This window comes from Mixophyes fleayi, chromosome 4 (assembly GCF_038048845.1).
Source record: "Mixophyes fleayi isolate aMixFle1 chromosome 4, aMixFle1.hap1, whole genome shotgun sequence".
NCBI classification, from domain to species: domain Eukaryota; kingdom Metazoa; phylum Chordata; class Amphibia; order Anura; family Limnodynastidae; genus Mixophyes; species Mixophyes fleayi.
Genome location: NC_134405.1, coordinates 159,933,927 through 159,955,909, shown reverse-complemented (window position 1 = coordinate 159,955,909; position 21,983 = coordinate 159,933,927). Strand labels below are relative to the sequence as shown.

The 21,983-nt window shown below is 39.2% G+C and overlaps 1 protein-coding gene across 7 annotated transcripts in view; it reads right to left on the bottom strand.

Annotated features, from left to right (window-relative positions):
• Positions 1–21,983, bottom strand: part of CACNA2D1 (calcium voltage-gated channel auxiliary subunit alpha2delta 1) — a 612,754-nt gene that overhangs the window by 430,724 nt on the left and 160,047 nt on the right. For all 7 annotated transcript variants that reach the window (XM_075208701.1, XM_075208699.1, XM_075208698.1 and 4 more), the window contains exon 3: positions 19,366–19,482. In XM_075208701.1, coding sequence (XP_075064802.1) covers positions 19,366–19,482 — 117 coding nt within the window. The remainder of the gene's footprint in view (positions 1–19,365; positions 19,483–21,983) is intronic.

The window sequence follows — 21,983 nt, the reverse complement described above, 5'->3', positions numbered from 1 at the left end:
TAAATTAACAAATTAAAAACATCTTAGTATACCAAATTTCAGCCCTTTCTGAATTTTTTTTTCCACACACACTAAGAATTTAGTAGGTCAGTGTATAACTCCGCCCAGCAGGTGGCGCTGCAGCTTGGTTTTATTTTTTCCACACACAGACAGACTAACACACGCCACTAGACATTTATATTATAGATATACATATATATAAATACATATATATATATATATATATATATACACACATACATATATATACATATATATATATATATATATATATATATATATATATATATACATACACACATATATATATATGTATACACACGTTCCTTCTGTGTTAAGCCTCTTGCTGAAGTCGAGGCACCATACACAACTTGTTGCATAGGGAGTATCGACCCTGTGGATATGTACAAATGGTGTATTAGGCATACAAAGCAACATTGGTACACAGCATAAAATATCCTAAGATAAGGGATGAATGAGAGGCTGCATACATAAACACCTTAGGTGTAGATTGTGCTTTGAACCTCAATTTCTTAATAAAAATTATTTCAAATTCCTAGTTGTCATACACTTTCCTTGCAAGTTATCAATACTATATAGATTTCTTCATCATGTGGGTCTTGCAAGTTTTTAATTAAATGCTGTTAAAATAGGCAACAAATAGTATGTATGAAACTGTATATTTCCCTTACATTCAAAGCCAATCACTGTTTTTGAAGTTTTCTAGGAGGCTGCATTTTGTGATGGAGTGTGTGCTATATGATTAGATTAGAAAAATAAGAAGGAAGACAAAAAGGAATAGATTATGTTCAAAGATGTCATGTAGCTTTGGGAGTGCCATAATTCAATGTATTCTGTATATACCAATATATGTATGTCAGGTTGTATGAATAAAGCAATGCAAAACCCCTGATATCAATGATCTATTGTAAAGTGTTTTATCACTTTCAGTCAGCATTAAGTAACAACAGAAATACTATTACTCAAAACCAAGAAAAAAAGATTTGAAATTTCCAGCATTCAACCGCTACTTGTTTGCAAAGCAATGACTTTAATATTTTATTACTGTTTATTCCTACTGAATGGCCTAGGATTTCATGCCTGCGCCACTGATCTGGCTATTAGTCATTAGTGAAATACATCTTAAATCTACAATAAAAATCAGAATTTCCATATGAATTTATACAGTCATGTCACACTAGGTGGAAGTTGCATTCTCTGCTGTACTGTATTTCTGAATCTGTCAGTGACGCACAACTAAAATTATAAGAATATTGATTTTAACAATAAATCATTTTGAAAGGGGAATTTTAAGACACAGTGCAACTCCCTATCTGTGTGCTTCTTATCACCACTACAAATGTAACTTCTTTTTTTTCTTTCAACCACATTCATGCAAGTACATGGTTTCTGCACTTTTCATTAAAGAACCAATAAGCACCAAAACAGAAATCTTCAGCTTAGAACCATAGAGATAAAAAAAAACATTGATTAATGTTACCCTGAAACTGCAGCTCTGTTAAAAAGTAAAGTTTTACCTTCATACGTACAAACAGACAGCAGAAGCTCCTCCCTCTTCTTTCAGCAATTTTACTGCAGGGCCACATTGGCAACACATAGCTGAGATCCACTAGATGGAATGAGCGATTAATCAAAGCTCAGAGTTAGATTAACTGAGGAAGGATTCTCATGCATTCTAGATTCCCTATATTTATTTATTTTTGAACATGTATTACATAAGACCATCATACCCCACAGTGCTTTACAGTTAGGAACCAACAACACCGTTATAAAACAAAACTGGGTATCATCAAACAAAGAGTTATGAGCATATTTAATTACTTTTGACAGCCTCCTCCGGGAGATCACTGAAGTGTGAAGGAGGGGCGAAAGAGGGCGGGGCTTTGCTATTTGCTTCATTTTGGCCCTGCCCCCCAGTGATGTATATCTGTTTGGGGTCTTTTTATAGAGGTAAAGAGACCCAAAGCAGGCATTACGTCTCTGGGGCAGGACCTAAATTACGCAAATTGCGACGGGCAGCTACTCTTCCGCCTATACATCCCTCCATGCCGGCAGATGCGGGAGAAATGCCAGCTCTCCCGGGATTCCGGGAAACCTACCCGGAATTCGGGAGTCTCCCGGACATTCCAGGAGAGTTGCCATGTATGGTTATGAGTACTACTTGCAAGGTTAAAATCTAGAGGATAGGAGAGACATATATAACATACTTGCCAATTGTTTATTCCTCTTCTCTGGTAAATCCCAGAGGGGAGTTGAAGCATGAGGTCCAACGTGAAAGGGCGCTCGTGAAACTGCCATTGTGATACTGGGGGCAGGGCCATAATGACCCGATTCACCTTAAACTGCGTCATGGGCTCTCCCATCCTGCTCACTTCCTAGTGAAGCGCCTGCTCTCCTGTGAATCCGGGGGGACTTACCAAGAATGCTGGAGTCTCCTGGATATTCAGGGAGAGTGGGCAAGTTTGATGCATATAATGACTACAGACATGGGGTCAGCAGATATAGGTGAATTAGCTACTCACCTGAAAGATAAACCATCAATAGGTTAGTAAGCCCTCCTTTGGGAGTTAGGTTTATGCATTTCTTTAAAAATAGTTTATACTACATTCTTGTAAGAGCTGAACACAGCTAAATTGAAGCTGTGAGTTTCCTGACACATCCTGTTTGCAGCACCTACATTTTAGGTGCTGATCACAAAAACACCTTCCAGTGAGGCAAAAACAAATAAATAAATGTGTTTGCAGAATTAATATGTTATTTTTGTAGCACAGCAACTCAAGTGACCCCAATATAAACATCTCAAACCAAGAAACACGTTACAATTAAGCAAAGGGCTATACTTGTATGAGACCAGTTTCACCAATGACCTCGAGAAACTGTTGCTGTCAACACTCGATTGTGAACACAGCATGCAGAGTTTTTCCAATTATTTTCGCAGTCGTTGGGAAGAAACCGTCTGTCAAGTCTACGCTAAAGTGAATTTGACACCAAAAAAACCCAAAAGTTATTTTCTATGATCTTTAAAGCACAATGCCTCTGCCTGCCAAATACTAAAAATAAAGTACATTATTGTGTCTGAATTCGTGCTCTACTTGCATTCAGATAGCATTGCGGCCTCAAAACGCTGGGGCCAGGGGCTCTGTTCTGATCAGTGCAATATTTGTGTAGAGTTTGTGGCCCTGACTCATTAAGGCACGCAAAATGAACATGTTGTGCTTTTTTTAAAAAAATCTCAAGTATATCGAGCATAAGCACGAAAGTATTCAGCAAGGAGCGGATCTAAAGATACATCTGTTGATGAATACAGGTCTACGCGCTCTGCTCTAACATACAATAATACACTGTTGAATACGTCCAATACATATCCGGAATATAAAGTCCCAAATGTATGCACAGAAAAAAAGTTTTCTATGATTGTCACCTATTAATATTATACTCATTAATGAGAAAACATTAAAAAACACACACATTTTTTTAAAAAAAATTTCTTCAGCCAATAAGATGCATTTATTAGGATGTAATGCATATCTACTATACGTAAAAAAATGCATTTTTACAGTTGCGCCTGATTGCAAACACATGTTCTAGCATACATACACGACCGTCATCACTATCACTTACACCAGTCCTGTACGTGGTGCAAGTAATACGACAGTAAAACACATCCCTTTGAGATGCCCAAAGCTTGAATCGGACGTTGCTGCATACATGCAGTGGAGGCAGCCATTTTGTCAGCTGGCACGGAAGTCTGTCTATCAATTCACTGGGCACCATTGACTTGTGCCTCATTGTTATGACTAGTGCCTTGTAAATTGATAAGCTGCAACCTATTAAATATTGATGTCACCCACAAAAACCTTTTGCCATCTCTGTGTGTAGAAGAGGCGTACGCTTGCTGGAATCAGCCTTACAACATTCAAGGATTAATTCCATTTCAAGCATTGCAATGTTTAACACATTTTCCACTATTACACTAAAATTAATAAAAAGTGCATGGCCCAGTCAATCTAAACATTCAATTTCTGTATTTCCATATTTCATAACCACAATCTCTTCCTAAGATTAATGGCAAATTGCATCAAGTCTGTTCAATTAAAACTGAAGGGTTATGTAGATTTTATTTTGAATGTTTTGCCTCTTGAACTCCAGTTATCAGTGATCACAAAAGACACTGTAATCCTAACTAAAATAGATACACATTATGTACTCTGTAGGTATCTATGTCCTTTTCAGCTTGGGAATAGGAACAACATGGGCACAGCTGAAGAGGCATGGAGAAGGGGGCGTGTTCATGTTACACAGGGGCGTGGCCGTGGCACATTGGGATGTGCCCCTTTTAATATCTGTTCAATAGATTAAAACTGAAGGATTATGGGGTGCTATGCAGTGGTCAACGTGGAAATTTCCAAGTGGCAGTATGGAACATGTTAGTGAATTTAATTTGATAGTTTTACAATGAAGGCAGAATGAGAAGTGGCGGTATGGTATACCACTGTATTGCTGCCCACGCACACCGCTGGTGCGATGAATATTTTATTTTAAATGTTTTTTTCCCTCTTCAACCTCCATGTGTCATTGATTTTGTTTTTGCTATTGTATTTTTAAGTTCATATTATTTAATATATGATCAGTGTAAAACCACTAAAGGAATTAAGGAAAAAATTATGCATAAATGAATGAAATAAATATTATGTCTAAAGCGAATTATGTGTTTGCCTCCCCTAGAAAACTTAATCACTGCATGAAACTCAATGATACATGAACTATAAAGTTCTCCATAATTCTGTTTGCCGTATTTACAGGGAAAACAATATATTGCCCAGGGTGGTTTTAATTACAATCAAGTGCAAGGTGATTGAAGTTTTAATAAAAAATGTAGCACTTAAAAGACATTATACACAAAATTATCATGAAGAACTATCACTAATGAGCAATATCTTCTCAGGGTGTACTCTGCAACACTTTGATTCCACGAAACTGTAGCTGCTTAAAAGATGATGAACATTAATTAGTAGAAATATTATATTACTGCTTGCAGAGATTTCATTGCGGCTGAAACAAATTCACCCTTATTTAAATAACTTCATTTTTATGTGGTGGATATTACATAAGCTCATCAGTATTGCCAACTATGATTTGTAAATTTATGCGCATTTTACTTGTACTAAGTTACAGCCAGCAAAGTTATCAACAATTTAAGGATGGAATTGCTTTAAATAATCAAATTTATTTGTGGTACTAGAGTGAACAATTGGCATTTACTGTTCTTGGTTGGAATATGACATTTTCTTGAAATATCTTTACATATCAAAGAACTAGGCTTAGTACAAGTGTTATACTCATGCTGCACAATAGCATAAAGAATAAGGTCTCCCTACACAAGTGGAATTAATCCTGTGTTCAGTATTTTTAAATAAGCCATTTCTTACACTTGATTTTAAATTATGCCACATATTTAATATGGTTTTTTTAATGCACAGGGGAAAAAAGCGGGCTTTGTATTCCTATGCCAGAGAACATGGAAATTTGGGCAAGTAATTTTTTTATTATTATTATTATCTTTTATTTATAAGTTGCCACAAAAGGTCTGCAGTGCCTACATGCAATTTACAGTAGTGTACAATAAACAGACAGCAACAATATAAAACACATTACATAATACATCATTTAAAAAAACATAACAATAGAAAGACCAAACATCTACAAATTCACAAGTTACATAGATAACTTGATAATTCAGATCAAGTTATTTACAGGACAGTGAGTGAGAGTGATAGTAGGTCTGAGCTCAAGAAAACAGGGCTTTGAAAGCAGGCTTAAAGGTACGAGGACACAAAAATTCATTTCACATTGACACAATGCACCTTCGCCCCCTTATTTCATTACATTAAACAACAGCATTTACTAAGAGAGAGGGCCATAGCAGCACAAGCAGGCAGTGCTTAGATCATAGTTGCCTACTCTCTCGGAATGTCTGAGAGACTCCCAAATTTCTGGGAGTCCTCCCGGGAGGGCGAGGCAACCTCACGGTTCCTAATCGACACAATAGTAAAGTGGTTGGGGGGCGGCGCTTAGGACGCAAATGACGTGACCCGTCGAGCCACGCCCCCAATACGCCCACCCCCCCTGATCTCCCGAAGGAGTCCTTGCCAATGTTGGCAAGTATGGCTTAGATATAACTTTGTGAGAGCATTTCTGTTACATATAGCAATCACAAAAGTGACTGCAAGTCTATTTTAAACTGGAGGCACATTAAGTACTTTGTAGGAATGTATGTCATACCCCCAAACTGTTTCAGTTTGGGAATCAGGACAACGTGCACGCAGCAAGGGGTGTGTTCACAGTACACAGTGGTGTACACTGAGGAGTGCCTTGTCTCTCCGTGGGCGTTTCCAGTGTTTCTGAATCACTGGTCTGTCCTAAGTAGAGATGAGCGGGCTCGGATATCTGAAATCCGAGCCCACCCGAACATTGCCGATCCGAGCCGGATCCGAGACAGATCCGGGTATTCCCGCCAATTGCAAAACTGAAACCGAGGCTTTGAGTCATAATCCCGCTGTCGAATCTCGCGATACTCGTATTCTATAAATTCCCCGCTAGCCGCCGCCATCTTCACTCGGGCATTGATCAGGGTAGAGGGAGGTTGTGTTAGGTGGTCCTCTGTCCTGCTATATCTTGTGCTGTGCTGTGCTGTATTTTTCAAAATAAATCCAAAACCTTAAATCCGAACCAAAACCTTTCGTCAGGTGTTTTGCAAAACAAATCCGAACCCAAAACCTCAAGCAAATCCGAATCCAAAACACAAAACACGAGACGCCAAAAGTGGCCGGTGCACATCCCTAGTCCTAAGCTTACTTCCCCTAAAATAAAAAAAACCCCTTCAATGTCACGTGCACTGGTAGGCGAAGGGACATCTATTAGTGACACATACTTCTCAACTATCCTGGAATTGGGACAAAGCCTTGATCTGCAGTGCGGCAGGACAGACCCCTCAAATCTGGACTTTTGCAACTAAATCGGTATTGTTGAGATGTATATTTTTTACACTGAACACCCCTGAATTGTTAGTATGTTATATATCAATTTATTGGATTATTACTTAGAAGTGTGTAACTCACTCATTCACCTTCATCTTTTCAGAGCTGACAATTGTATGTCCTATATGCTGGGGACTTCTGTCACTTAGTGTTCTTTCTGTGTTGTATCATGTAACTGCAGGTTACTGCATTGGTGGACAACTTATAACAGTGGTTCCCAAACTTTCTCAGTTCGAGGCACCCTTAAGGTCGTCATAATTTTTCCAAGGCACCCCTAAGCCAAAATAATTACCGGGTAGTCCCGTTTTTAAGTAGTTGGATCAAAATGACGTAAAATGTATTTAGGTCCCTTCATCATATCACTGCGCCCCTTCACCATATTACTCTGTCCCCCTCTTTGCCATCTCCCTGTCCCCCTCCTTCAGCGTGTCTCTCTCTGTCCCCCTCCTTCAGCGTGTCTCTCTCTGTCCCCCTCCTTCAGCGTGTCTCTGTGTCCCCCTCCTTCAGCGTGTCTCTGTGTCCCCTTCAGTGTCTCTCTCTGTCCCCCTTCAGCGTCTCTCTCTGCCCCCCTTCAGTGTCTCTCTCTGCCCCTTCAGTGTTTCTGTGCCCTTTCAGTGTCTCTCTCTGTGCCCCTTCAGCGTCTCTCTGTGCCCCTTCAGCGTCTCTCGGTGCCCCCTTCAGTGTCTCTCTGTGCCCCCTTCAGTGTCTCTCTGTGTCCCCCTTCAGCGTGTCTCTCTGTGCCCCTTCAGTGTCTCTCTCTGTGCCCCTTCAGTGTCTCTCTGTGCCCCCCTTCAGTGTCTCTCTGTGCCCCCCTTCACCGTCTCTCTGTGCCCCCTTTCACCATCTCTCTGTGCCCCTTCACCGTCTCTCTGTGCCCCCTTCAGCGTCTCTCTGTGCCCCCTCAGCGTCTCTTTGTCCCCCTTCAGCGTCTCTCTGTGCCCCTTCAGCCTCTGTGTGTCCCCCTTTAGTGTCTCTCTGTCCCCCTTCAGTGTCTCTCTCTGTGCCCCTTCAGTGTCTCTCTGTGGCCCCCTTCAGTGTCTCTCTGTGGCCCCTTTCAGTGTCTCTCTGTGCCCCTTCAGTGTCTCTCTGTGCCCCTTCAGTGTCTCTCTGTGGCCCCCTTCAGTGTCTCTCTGTGGCCCCCTTCATTTTCTCTCTCTGTGCCCCTTCAGTGTCTCTCTGTGCCCCCCTTCAGTGTCTCTCTCTGTCCCCCTTCAGTGTCTCTCTGTGGCCCCTTCAGTGTCTCTCTGTGGCCCCTTTCAGTGTCTCTCTGTGCCCCTTCAGTGTCTCTCTGTGGCCCCTTCAGTGTCTCTCTGTGGCCCCCTTCATTTTCTCTCTCTGTGCCCCTTCAGTGTCTCTCTGTGCCCCCCTTTAATGTCTCTCTCTGTGCCCCCTTCAGTGTCTCTCTCTGTCCCCCTTCAGTATCTCTCTGTCCCTCTTCAGTGTCTCTCTCTGTCCCCCTTCAGTATCTCTCTCTGTCCCCCTTCACTCCCCTTTACTTACCTTCTTTCCTGACGTCCTCTCTGCTGCTGCTCCTCACTGAGGCTGACGAACGTGATGGCGTCACACCCGGCAGTCAGTGAGGAGGAGGAGGATCCGGCGCTGGATGATGGGTAAGTTGTTTTTTTTTGTTTTTTTTCTCTTTTTCTCTTCCTAGGGATCGCGGCACCCCTGTGACAGCGCCGCGGCACCCCAGGGAGCCGCGGCACACAGTTTGGGAACCGTTGCCTTATAACAATCTTTCTAAATGAACAAATATATGTATTTGCTTTCTTTGCCTGTTTAATAAAAGTAATTGTTCATAATAAATAATAATAAGAAGAAGAATAACAACAATAGATAAGCAATGCGGATTATATAATTCATAAGGTTTTTATTGTCATTTGGACCTCTTTGATTGTGCATTTGTATATTAATAAAAGTTTGCATTGTGGAGATATGCCAAGCCTATGCAAATTCTGTAATTAGTATTCACTTTCAACCATTTCTCTTCTACATTTCGCCAGGAGTTAAATATACAAGCATAAAAAGGTGTTAGAATTCAGTACATTGGCTGCTGGTACAACAATCTATCATATGAAAAGAGTATTAAAATAAAAGCATGCAATTATTGCGCAATATAAAAATAACCACATATTTTAACATGTTGCAAATTCGTAATAAAACCAATGCATAGCTTCAGTAGTTAATTGCTACATATACTCAGATCAAGCAAGTTATAAACAGATGGATATCTTCTGAATTCTAATGTATGATGGAGGAAAAATGTCCAGTGGAAAAGTTTGCTATTAGCAGGGTAGTTTATTTATAGACTGAAGATGTGGACATTCAAAAAATATGGCAACATACTCTGAGCATCTTCTAAATTACTTTCACACACTTCTGACATTCAATGAAAAACACAATTTTCCGTGCAATGCCATCATTATATAATCTTTGGTGGGTGTGCTAGTATATTACATTATATCTACTTTGCAAAGTATATTAAAGTGTGTATTCCAGGCAACAAAAAAAACCTCAGATTTTGAGTTTGTCTAGCTCGGAAACAGAAACAAATAAACAAAGGATTTATTTTATTTGATATATTATTTGCATAATAGTTCCGAGTAGAATTGGTTTGTGTGTTTTGTTCATCACATTCTACCCATTATTTAGTATCTTCGGGGAAGAGCTGCAAATAGCAGTCATAAACACAGCCACCGGGGCACAGAATTATTTCTCATGCTGCCTTACTTGCAGCAAAGGTCATTCTGCATCACAGGAAGAAATTACTCAGTGATAAAGTACTCCATGCTCTTTTTAACCCCACAAAGGTAGGCTATGAATATTTTTAGCTTAGATGCCAAAAAAAACCCCAACATTCTCCAGAAACATCATATTACTTGTAATTCATAAGTAAATAAAAATATTGTGCAGTGAAGCCATTGGGCCTGCTATCATTCATAAACTGTGCTATTTTTGGTTGCAATATTAACATACAGAGCTGTACAGTCCTATTAAACTCAGTGGCTGGAAGATGTGCTTTTTCACATTACTGCTAACAGGCTTCAAACCTGATGCAAAAAAGGTCAGCAATGACTTAACAACCCCCTTGCCGCTTACAAGTCACATTCTCTCATTTGGGATACAACAAATAGACAGGCTTAGAGCCAAATTCTAAATTTCTCCCCATCCCCCATCCATGATCTGTTGTACATTTGTCGCACCAGATTTAATGCAAGAATCACAATGTGCTTTGCTAAGGAAGCGTTAATGCAGCATGTCCGTCACAAGTGCAGCAGTTGCATTGAACCGCTGCTCTGAATTACCACTGGCCTGCACTGCCCGTCAGGCTTTTCTACTGCAGCTGACCAACAAGAGCACTATTCAGACAGCCGTGGTAGAGCAGTGTTCTAGCACACTGCCAGCTGCTGTAAGCATCTCTTACAGAGAAGGCATAAGCTCGGGCATCTGTAACATTTGCACCTCGCAGGCTGACATCAACCTATTCTTGTCTTTGGGAGGCAGCTGTCAGCCTTATCCAGAGCACAGTGCCAGATTATGTTTTGCTTTTCTTTTGTTGTTTTTTACTGTTGTTTTACAGTACTCATACTCTTTAAATTAGTGTAGGGCTGATTTTCGCCTATCATTTATCAATGAAAACTCACCAAGGCAGATGAGCAATACTCAGCTGCCTTGGTGGTACTCACTCAGAGCATCAAGGGTTAAGTAACCGATTTGCCGGGCTAGTCTGAGGGAATATACACATGTGTGACCCTGCCAGAATGTGAAATGAAAGTGAATGCCCAGACTTGTTTTTTCAGTTCCACTAATTAAAAATAAAAAAAAAATTAAAAAAAATTGTAAAAAATAAATTAAAATATATTTTTTTTAAAAGTTGGCCATTAAAGAAATGCTTTATTCTAAGAATAAAGCATATTTTCATTTATTTTCTTCTTTTGTCACCATGCTGATATGCTGATAACAGAAGGATTGCAGCGGTACTTATATTTGTTAAATAGGTACTTGCTGATGCTGACAATAGCACTGCTATCGCATTTCTGCCAAGTTGGGGAATCAGGACAATATAAGAAGAAGAGGCGCATGCACGAGAAAGGGCGTGGCCACTTGTCACTAGCCCGGACTTCGATTTCCGTTCTAGAGTCTACAAAAAAATATATATTAAAGTTAAAAAATAAAACATAAAATAAAAATAATGAAAAAATCAACCCAGCTTTATTGTAATAATTCTGCTGTGGGAACCCCCAGCTAATGCCATCTTAGATGGTACTTGTAAAGCCAATATCCTTAGTAATAGACTTCCCATGCTTTGCATAGCCATGGCGATGGCTTTCCATCTGCGACAGCCTTTGCCAACTGGGGGCTTTGATAAATAGGAAGAAGCCCTGAATATTGTGAAAAACCCAATTTTCACAGGATTTAGGGCTTACATTCCTTTAATAAGTAGACCCCAAAATGTGTTAAAGAATGCTTTAAAATAACACCCGTTTGTAGAAGGCCTAAATTGCAAATGCTTTTTGAGTATAACTATGCCTTGTGGCACATGTTTAGTTTATTTGGACTAGGATAGATAGGCCGGACCACAAGAGAGAGGAAGGTGAGCGGGACAATAGCCAAGAGCACCGGGAAGACAGGAGTACTGTGACAGGTTTTCTTTGTGAGTTACCTTGACAGACATCAATGATGAAAGACAAACAATTTACAATTTTATATGGCCAGTCACCAGGGCCTGATCACCCACCAGGCTGACCAGGCTGCAGCCTGGGGTGCTGGGTCCCGGGGGGCGTGGCGCTGCGGCTATTTATTTTATTTTTTCATTCTTTTTTTTTCTTTTTTTTCTTCATTCATTATTTTTTTCGGGGTGGGGGTGGGGGGTCGCCGTGGGGGGTCGCCGCGGGGGTGGAGGGCTCGACGATCAAAAGCATTGGTGGTCAGTGGTTAGCAACACACAGCCAATCGCCAGGCTGCCTGTTGCTGTGCAGCAGACAGGAAGCAGGATGTCTTCACTTTCTATCTGCTGATCTGAGGAGAGGAGCGACGCTGGCACAACTACAGGTAAGTGAAGAGGGAACTGCCCTGCATATCTATAGGGAGGGGGGGAACTGCCCTGCATATCTATAGGGAGGGGGGGAACTGCCCTGCATATCTATAGGGAGGGGGGGAACTGCCCTGCATATCTATAGGGAGGGGGGGAACTGCCCTGCATATCTATAGGGAGGGGGGGGGAACTGCCCTGCATATCTATAGGGAGGGGGAACTGCCCTGCATATCTATAGGGAGGGGGGGGGAACTGCCCTGCATATCTATAGGGAGGGGGAACTGCCCTGCATATCTATAGGAAGGGGAGGGGGGAACTACCCTGCATATCTATAGGGAGGGGGGGAACTACACTGCATATCTATAGGGAGGGGGGGGAATTACCCTGCATATCTATAGGGAGGGGGGAGACTACCCTGCATATCTATAAGGAGGGAGAGGGGAGACTGTCATGCATATGTATAGGGAGGGAGAGGGGGACTGTCATACAAATCTATAGGGTGGGAGGGGGGGGCTGCCATAAAAATCTATAGGGAGGGAGAGAGGTTGATATGTATGAAGGAGGGCAGAGGAGGGGGGCTGATATATGTGACTGGGGGAGTTTTGATGTGACGGGGGGGATAGCTACAGAGTGGAGGTAAGGAAAATAGCTGCAAGGGAGATGGATGCAGGGTGGGAGGTAAAGAAAATGGCTGCAGCAGGGGTTAAGGAAAATGGCTGTGGGGGGGGTTGTGGTTAAGGAAAATGGCTGCAGGGGGTATTTAAAAAATAGAGCAGCTTTGGGGGGCAGAATCTCATGATTGTGTGGTGGTCACATGGGTGGTCTCAGCAATCACTAGAATACTAAATATTAGTGAGATGGGGCTGGTAGAGGTTTGTATTTGATTGACAACAAATATTCAGATATTGCTTATATATGCCTGTCCAATGGGGTACTTTTAGCTGGCCATAATGGAGTGTTTTGTTTTATCTAAAGGGCCTAATCATTCAGGGTTTGCATTATAATACATTTTTCCATTTTCAAAACAGGACGCCAACTTTCCAGAAGCCAGCGAGAGGATAACAAAGTTGCAAGAGAGAAGAGCAAGAACAGGTAAGAGACAATGGCACAATCTGTCTAAATTTGAATGCTGGAGAATACACCTGAACATTCATATTCAGGAGTGTTCCTATACACCTATATATTCGGAGGGGGGTGGGGGGGGGGGGGGGGGTGATCGCTGCGGCCGTATTAGCCGAGGGCGGCCAGAACCCTTAATCAGGCCCTGCCAGTCACTGCAGTATAGCACCCTTACACAATACATCATTTTAGTTTTGGGTGTAATTAGGTGACATATGTAAAATAAAATGTCTTTGATCTAGCAGGCTAGCAATACCTCTAATGGTACAAGCAGGAGACCTGCTGGAGGCACAGGTAAGTGATATCTTATTTTACTTAGCTGACCTAATTCTACCCAATCCAAAGGTTTTTTTTCTTTTGAGAAGAATGATCATATAAAGGAAAACATCCCTCTTTTATCTGCCTAAAAGGGTTTTTAGTTAATGCTACTTCTTGGTGATAATGCCTTACACAGAAAAATCATCACCAAGGGCTCCCTCCTCCAAAAGTCGCTGTACTTTAGACAAGTTGATGCGCTTTTAACACTTTTCCGGTGTGTTTTTACTAATAAAATCTATTGCACTGGTGTTGATTAAATATGGTGTTAAGCAGGTGCGGGCTGGCAGATATCAGCCCGGTGGGTGCACAGGCGGTCACATCACACGTCACGGGATGCGGCCGCCGGTAAAAATCAACAGAAACTGCATCCGGGGGCGGCCGTCCTACCACCCGGCCCTAACAGTGGTGAGTCTGAGCGGTCCGGGGGGCCGATGCCCCCCTGCCTCCCGGCCCAGCCCGCCCCTGGTGTTAAGATTTAAGGATACAATGGTGGGACCCGCACCACTGACTCTTATTTCCCCTATTTTTAATTTCTTTTGAGGTGTTAAATAGAGTGTATAGACTGCAAAAAAAAAAAGAACAGATGTGAATGAGCCATTAAGCAATAGGGTTGTGCTGTTGTACCGACCTTTCATTTTAGTACCCAATCCAGTGGTACACAACCTGTAAATGTAACTGTTGGACCTAACTTAATATACTGATTTTGCAGCACTTGATGATTAAGTTCATTTTTGTTGCCATGCAGAATTAACCCTTTCATTTGACGGTGCACTTACATGCTATTGTTCTTGGGATCACATCGTAAACAAATGTGTCAAATTGTCAGACTTGCTGTAGGCAACAGTGATATTTTCTGCGTGTCTATTTCTTTAATATTACAAAATAAGAAGAATTTGTTTGCTTTCACTGTTAGGCATTTGATCGTTTTTTATTTTTGTTTACATGCATTGCTATATTAATGTTTTCTGAACTCAAGACAACACAATTTGCAGAAATAAACAGCAGCAAAGAAGTGGTTAAGGATGTGGTATGTGTTCACGTGGGCAGACAATCTTCACCTAACTGGGAAAGTCTGCATAATGCCTGCAAGCTGAGGTGCTGATTGCCATGAATATAGTGTTGACAGACACAAGAAGCAGTTATTTGGGAAACGTACACTTCTGTCTCAAGTGGGATATGAGTTATACTGGAATATATGTTGCTGTGTTTGTTCTTCCACCACCAAAACATCTTCAGCATTTAACACGAGTTAAGTTAATATACTGGGTCACTTCAAAGGAAAGTAACAGCTTCTAATGTTATATAATTCTGTGATGCATGTTTTATAAAGATAGTATAGTGATCTGTTGCCAGTTCGCTGTAAGCTTAGATAAGTAAACTTATCTCATAGAATGTAATGCACCAAAATTAGATTGTAATGAGTAAGGCATGGGAAACAGAAATCAGGGTACATGACTGATCACATTGGTAGTGCTGCACAATAATAAAATAGTATGTTGGTTATGCTAAATGTTTAAAGGTTAAAAAAAAAATAATTTAAAGTTAAGTAGAAGGAATTGTGCTAGAGCAAACTGGACACTTTACTATCAAAGGCAAAATAATGTAGGCCAGTATACTGCATGTGCCATTCTACATTATGTCCATAATCTTCACCTCTATATTGTACTTTAATGTTACTTTATCACACAAATAATCAGAAATCAAACTGGTCATTTATATTGTTTTTCCCCCAGAATCCCTTCCCATTGGTAGTGCTTTAGGAGTGATAAGATAAATGTGCTTTAAAAAAATGCCCATCTGAAGAGTTGTTCTGCATTTTGGCACAAAAAGACTAGACTAGGCCTTTAATCACTGGTTGCGGTCATGTAGACGGAATCACATCCTGCGATTACATCCTCTTGAGGCCCCCTATGATTGGAGAAGTGAAATGGCGGGTTATGGAGGGGGCGTGCAGTGGCGCACGGAGGATTGTCGGGGGGAGGTTTCCCCCCGCCGACCCAAAAAAAAAACGAGAGAGAGCTGCTGAAGCATAAAATTAAAATACCATATCCTACAAATCTAAGACAATAAAATATATGGTACCACAGGCCTCAGAGATGTAATTGTAACAATAGCTAATATTTTAATAAAAAAATGCCATTGTATATAAACAAAACATATTTCTCCATTTAATGTATAAAGTATTATCTTTTGAGCAGCTTTCTTGTTTTCATTGCATATTATATATATTGTTTTTTATTTCTCCCTTCTATCTGCTATCATTAAGAAAGTAGAGGGTTTGAGATCACAGTGAATTGCTTTAACAGTATGCAATGCAGCGGCGCATGGAGGATTGTCGGGGGGGGGGTTTCCCCCCGCCGACCCCAAAAAAAAAACCGAGAGAGAGCTGCTGCGCATGCGCAGCAGCTCCGTTTCGCCAGCGCTGTCCTATACAGCAGCCGCGGCGCTGTCTAAGAAGCGTCTGCGGCGGTGCTGTATACAATACAGCACCGCCGCGGACGCTTCTTTGACAGCGCCGCGGCTGCTGTATAGGACAGTGGCCACTTAGTTAGCGCAGGGGGGGGTTTCTAGAGACTCAGAAACCCCCCCTGCGTGCGCCACTGGCGTGTAACGGTGTGTTGGAGCAAATGCCACTTACGTAAACTAAAATGTTGGCAGCAAATTGGTTAGCGAAGGTTGTGCTTAAGGTTTTGGAATGCAGTACAAAATAGTTTTTTTAAAGTGTAATTTCTGAACCACACATTTTATTTTTAAAAAACTTAAATAGAGGAATATTATAATTAACATTTATACCCCCAGAAACCCTTTTCTTCAACCACTAACAAAAGATTTGCTATTCTATTGAGCAAAATACAAGTAAATGTAATTGAATGTACTGGGCCACTTCGACCACTGTATGTCTGTCTGTCTGTTTATCTATCTTCATATTATATATACACACATATTATTGTTGTGGCATAATTAGACATGTTACAAAGAAAGCCTAGAAAGTATTACTCATAAGTCATATCTATATCATGTACTTTTTATAAAGAAATAATAATATAGGTCCTTTTCAGTTTTCTATAAGCAAAATGTATGTGAAATCTTTAAGTTAGTCACCATATTTCCATTTAAATAGTTTCCAAACTAGGTTACTTGAACGTTTATTATTACTATTTATTCTTATATACTTCCCAACCTTTTCTCTTTTTGGATCCAACTCCCCCTTTCCATCTTTCCTTGACTAAACACCCTTCATTCAGATCTTCTCACATAAATCTGTCATAGGCTCATTTGAGTGTCTTCCTGGCTCATAAATGTTTGATAATTGGATCTACGTCCTGTATTGCTTTTTTTTGTGGTTTGTGGTTTTGTCGTTGAATATATAATAATATGTGTTAAGAAGTCTGCTGTGCATATATATCTATCTGTACATAGTTCAATACAAGTGGCAAACTACCTATATTCCTAGGTCATTTATGCCTTTTAATATAAATCTATGTTCTCATAATACATAACTTAGCAGCCCATTTATGAAAGAATTGTAGCCATAAATCCTACAAAAGCGGCAGTTTTCAAAGGGTTATAGCAATTTAGAGTATTAGCCAAACACTGGATATATATTGGATATCTCTTGAGATCAATACAAATTAGATTGCTACAGCCATCCCCATAGCTCCCTATGGGGAGAGCCAAACAAGCTTATTTACCAAGCTCCGAAAAGCAACACTAATTTCATATAGGGATGTGTCTCAAACACAGTCTTCCCACAGCAGTTTGACAAGAGTTTAACAAGGTGTCTCTTGTGCTGTTCTTATTGTTTAGATATTCTATTCTGTTCATGTTGACGTAGCTCCTTTCACTTCAAACATGGCTATCTCACCGATTCACTGCCCTCCAGTTATTTTTCTCCAATGTTTGTTATGGTGAAGCTCTTCTGTTTCTGTCCCATTGTGATCACACAGAGAAGGGGAACATTTGGGAAGTATGAAACAGGTACAGGTTTGTAAAAGCACACACAAAAAAGCAGTATGGATGCTTCTAGGTATGCCAGGGGATATACAGAGCAGATGTTTTAGAACACAAAACACACAATAGTCATGCAATAAACTATGCAGTCATTCTCATTGTGGTCTACTTCATAATTAAACGAGTAACAATAGGTTCTCTATCAATGATTTTGGACCTTCAAGACTTTTTCACATTATGTCTATTCTATGTATGTATGTATGTATGTATGTATGTATGTATGCATAAGTTTATTGTAAGTCACCACACCTTTATAACATAATTATACTCCTACCCTGAAGAGCTTACAATCTAATGAAGTAATTGAAGACAAACATAGACAAATGAGTAGTTAAAAGTGCTACACACTTAAAGTTGCTGGATAGATTCAGATACAATACACTCAGTCATGATGAGACTTTGCACAGTGTTGATTCAAAATTTGAGTTCATTTTTAAGGCAAGACAGTGACCAAGAATGATGTAGGCCAAATATTGTTTATGAAAGTCATATTGTGAAATACCTGTAGTTTAACTTTGGTAGCTGGGAGGAGCATGAATTTATGTTGGAAGAGCAGTTTCATTTACATCATGTTTTTGGTGATCAGCGACAGAATGACCATGGCAATGTATAATCTATAAGGCCGTAGCATAATTGGCATGGATTTATTAAACCAGGTTTCCTGTGTGATGACACAGTTGATTGACTTTAATTATCATTAAATTGTAGCCATGAATGTAAATATCTGAAAGCAATTATTATATCCTATCACATTTAACATAAAAATTGTTCTTTATAAATATACAGAGCCTGTTTGATGCTTTGTGGGTGTAAAATGTATATGTGTACTTTTTATTAAATTATTATGCCAAAAAATTACTACACCATATGGTCTTTCCATCTCTTTCCCCAGAGTGGATCGGGTATACTGCAGCAAAACCATAAAAGATAGGCACATATATTATTTGTCTCTGCTATGCACATATACCTTTGGTGTGGTATAAACTAATCACTCACGATTTATAGAAAATACTGTACTATCTTTGGTATCCCCTTTTTTGTTTTCTTTTGGCATATATGACCAGAGTTTATCAACACGGAATTCCCTGAAGATCTTGGGATTGATATACAGATGTGCCTTACCATTATTTATATCCGGTACGCATATTACTTACAACTGGCTAGTTTTAGAATATATCACCTAAAATACTACACGATCAGGCGCATTTCTTCCTTCTGATCCTGTCTTCTTAGACTTTACTAACCCATCGGACTTACCATCCGATGTACTGAAGGAAGGTAGCTGCCCTGTCTATAGGAAGTAATACGAGGTGTAAATGGACACTATACATTAACTTATTATACAATATTGGATTGAGCGCCATCTATATGCTGCTATATATATATATATTATGTATATATATATATATATATATATATATATATATGTATACATACATATATATATTAATTTAACGGTTTCTAATTTAATACATTACTTTTACAGCATGTAGAACTGAAGAATATTCTTGCAATTTTTGCACGGATTATAGCACTTGGCTGTCTTGTCCCTGACAATCTCACTGCATTAAATTTTTAAAATTTCCTTAAGATATTTAAATACCATAAACACGGACAACATTTCTTCTTATAAAACATTATTTTTATACAGCTCTGTTATAAGGAGGTGCAGGTGTTTTAGCATGTATACACCATGCACCCTATTCCATAGATCAGCCAACAAAAGAATTGACAGCCATAGATTAAGGATATGCATCCTGTCTTCGGTGAATTGAGAAGTGTAATATAAAAGAAGTACAGTCTACAGACAAATTAAACACTTACCACCAGAGCTTTAGAGCGGTTACGTAGAAGCTTTTCTATATTTGTTGCAGCACTTTCAACCAGCTGCCGTGCATTGTTGGCCTCCACTGTGTACAAATGTTTGTTTTTTAGGTAAATCTAAAAAAAGAAAAGGAAATAATTTAGAAAAAAAGTAAAGATTAGCTGAAAATCACACAAGACGTTTTGACTTTGTGGGACAAAATACAGATATTGCCTTTTTAGACTAATTCTATAAAACATTTGATATAAATGCACATACCTCCAATTCAATACACCTATTTATTATCATATGATAAATGTAGAGGTATATTTAAGGGGTTGCAATAACTGCATGGAAATAACAACGGACACAATCAAATAAAATAAAAAGCCATTTACTTCAAGACACAGATGCAGCTTTGTAGTAGGTATGATCATTTTCAGAGGGGTGATCACTCCAACAAAAAGCAGGTAACAACAGAAAATTACAATACTAATTTGGTTACATAACATATCACTGCAAATCAATATATTTAAAAATTGTGGACAGCAGGGTGGTAAACACACTTGAATCTATTTTACTGGAACCTGCAAGATCAACTCCTGGAGCAAATAATGATTAATTGAATTATTGATTAATAACTTGTTATGTTATACATAGTGGATCTAATTCATGTTTGCTCGTACATCCATTTGTCTACCATATCTTGCGTGAAATAGCTGTGCGCACGCTCAGAAAGGGACCTTAAGCCAATGAATATAACTGCATGCAATGCATGCCCGAACTCACAAAGACTCTTACAACAGACTACGATTTAAGGGACAGAACAGTGGAGGGAAAAGTTGGCTGAACGTAAGCAATGTACAGTGAGAGCATTTCAACGCAGACTAAGCCAATTCAAGTCGAGGACTTATCTTATTGTAAGTGCGCTTGATTTCAGCCGTATCATTTGCATTTAACTTTTTTTTTTTTTTAAATCCAGATTTATATTAATGATTATACTGTTAAAAGTTGTTCATTTATTTTATAATATAATATTTCTGTATGTGTATTGATGTGACTTTATATTGCACATATGCTTGTGTATATACTGCACTCTGTTCTATAGCGGTATATGTAAGACAATTATTGTTTGGGCGGAGCGTACCTTCACCCAGATTCAAATCAAAACACATCTTGATTTGAATATGGTCGAAATTCCGCTCAACTTCTGTTCTCCTTTTTAAACCACAGCTTTGTCCAAATATGAATCAGGCCCAGTGTGTTTATTTCCATGAGTGAGCACAATATAATGCCATCTAAGCAAGAGGGGTACTTTAATATGTAATAAGGGGGTTGCAAAACTGTGACTAAAACTTTAGTATTCATTTGTGCAATATTATTAAGGGAGCATGTGTTGCATAGGTCTTTAGGTCACGCATTGGAACATCGGTACTTTCATACACGTTTAATTGGATTTTTATTATGAGTATTCAGTGTTAATATTAAGTATACACTAAATATTGGATGAACAAATACGTTATAGACCTATACTTATATACTATATAAATAATTAATTATGTGGAATGTATATTTTAACCACTACAAATACTACATATAGTTAAATATATAATGATAAAACATTTATTAAGTACAGTTAAGAAGATCTCCAACCCAAATAAAATTTGCAGTAGAATTCTGTCTCACAGCCACAGCGGGAATCAATGTAATCAGTTGCAATTAACAAACTAAAGTCAAGGACAATTATAGTGAAATTGAAAACTAGTTACAAGTTCATTATGGCAAAATAATATTTTTTCCCAATTTGGTAATTGATTAACATTTAAATAGGAAAGATGATATTATTCAAACCTTGTGTTAGAATTTTTACTTGTAACACGGCAGCAGGAAATTGCCAAGTAAGCATTCTAAAGCTCATTATGTTGGGAGTATAGGAGTTTCAACCAAACTCTGATTAATGCCTTCTTTCTTTTGGTGATATTAGACAATGACAGAATTGAGAAACTTATTTAATATTTAATAAAGCTGATATTAGTTTTCAATTTTGCAATAGTTGAGCTTTAAATGTCAATGGAATTTTAAGTTGTCCTGTCTAACACCTAGGCTGCTTAAGTTGCTGGTGCCTATGTTGGAAGTTTATTTTGGGTGAAGTTTTCTGTCTATTCATGTGGAAGTGAACAGAGACAACAGAAATTAAAATACAAATTGTATCAAAATAAAAAATTTAAAAAATGTACACTTCACTATATCTTCTATTGACTATAATGAGCCAGAGAGCCACCGTAATGTGGTGCCAATTGAAGAAGCAGCTGCTTACATCCCTAGCACCAGGAATTGCCTAAAAAAATTGAAATGAGGCTCATTATCGCTACTGAGGTGCAAAAGGTGCCCATTGAATATCTACAGTGAATATAAAAAGTCTACACGTCCTTACTGAAATTACAGGTGTTTATGATGTAAAGCCTGAAATCAAGATCACTTCAGAACTTTTTCCACCTTTAATGTGACCTTGCAACCAACAAAATTCAAGTGAAAAACAAACAGACAATTGTGACTGGATCCCTTATAAATAACTTGTTGAATAAATTTATTGGAATTAATAGCGCAGGGGGCCAATTTATGTTATTGCAAATGTACT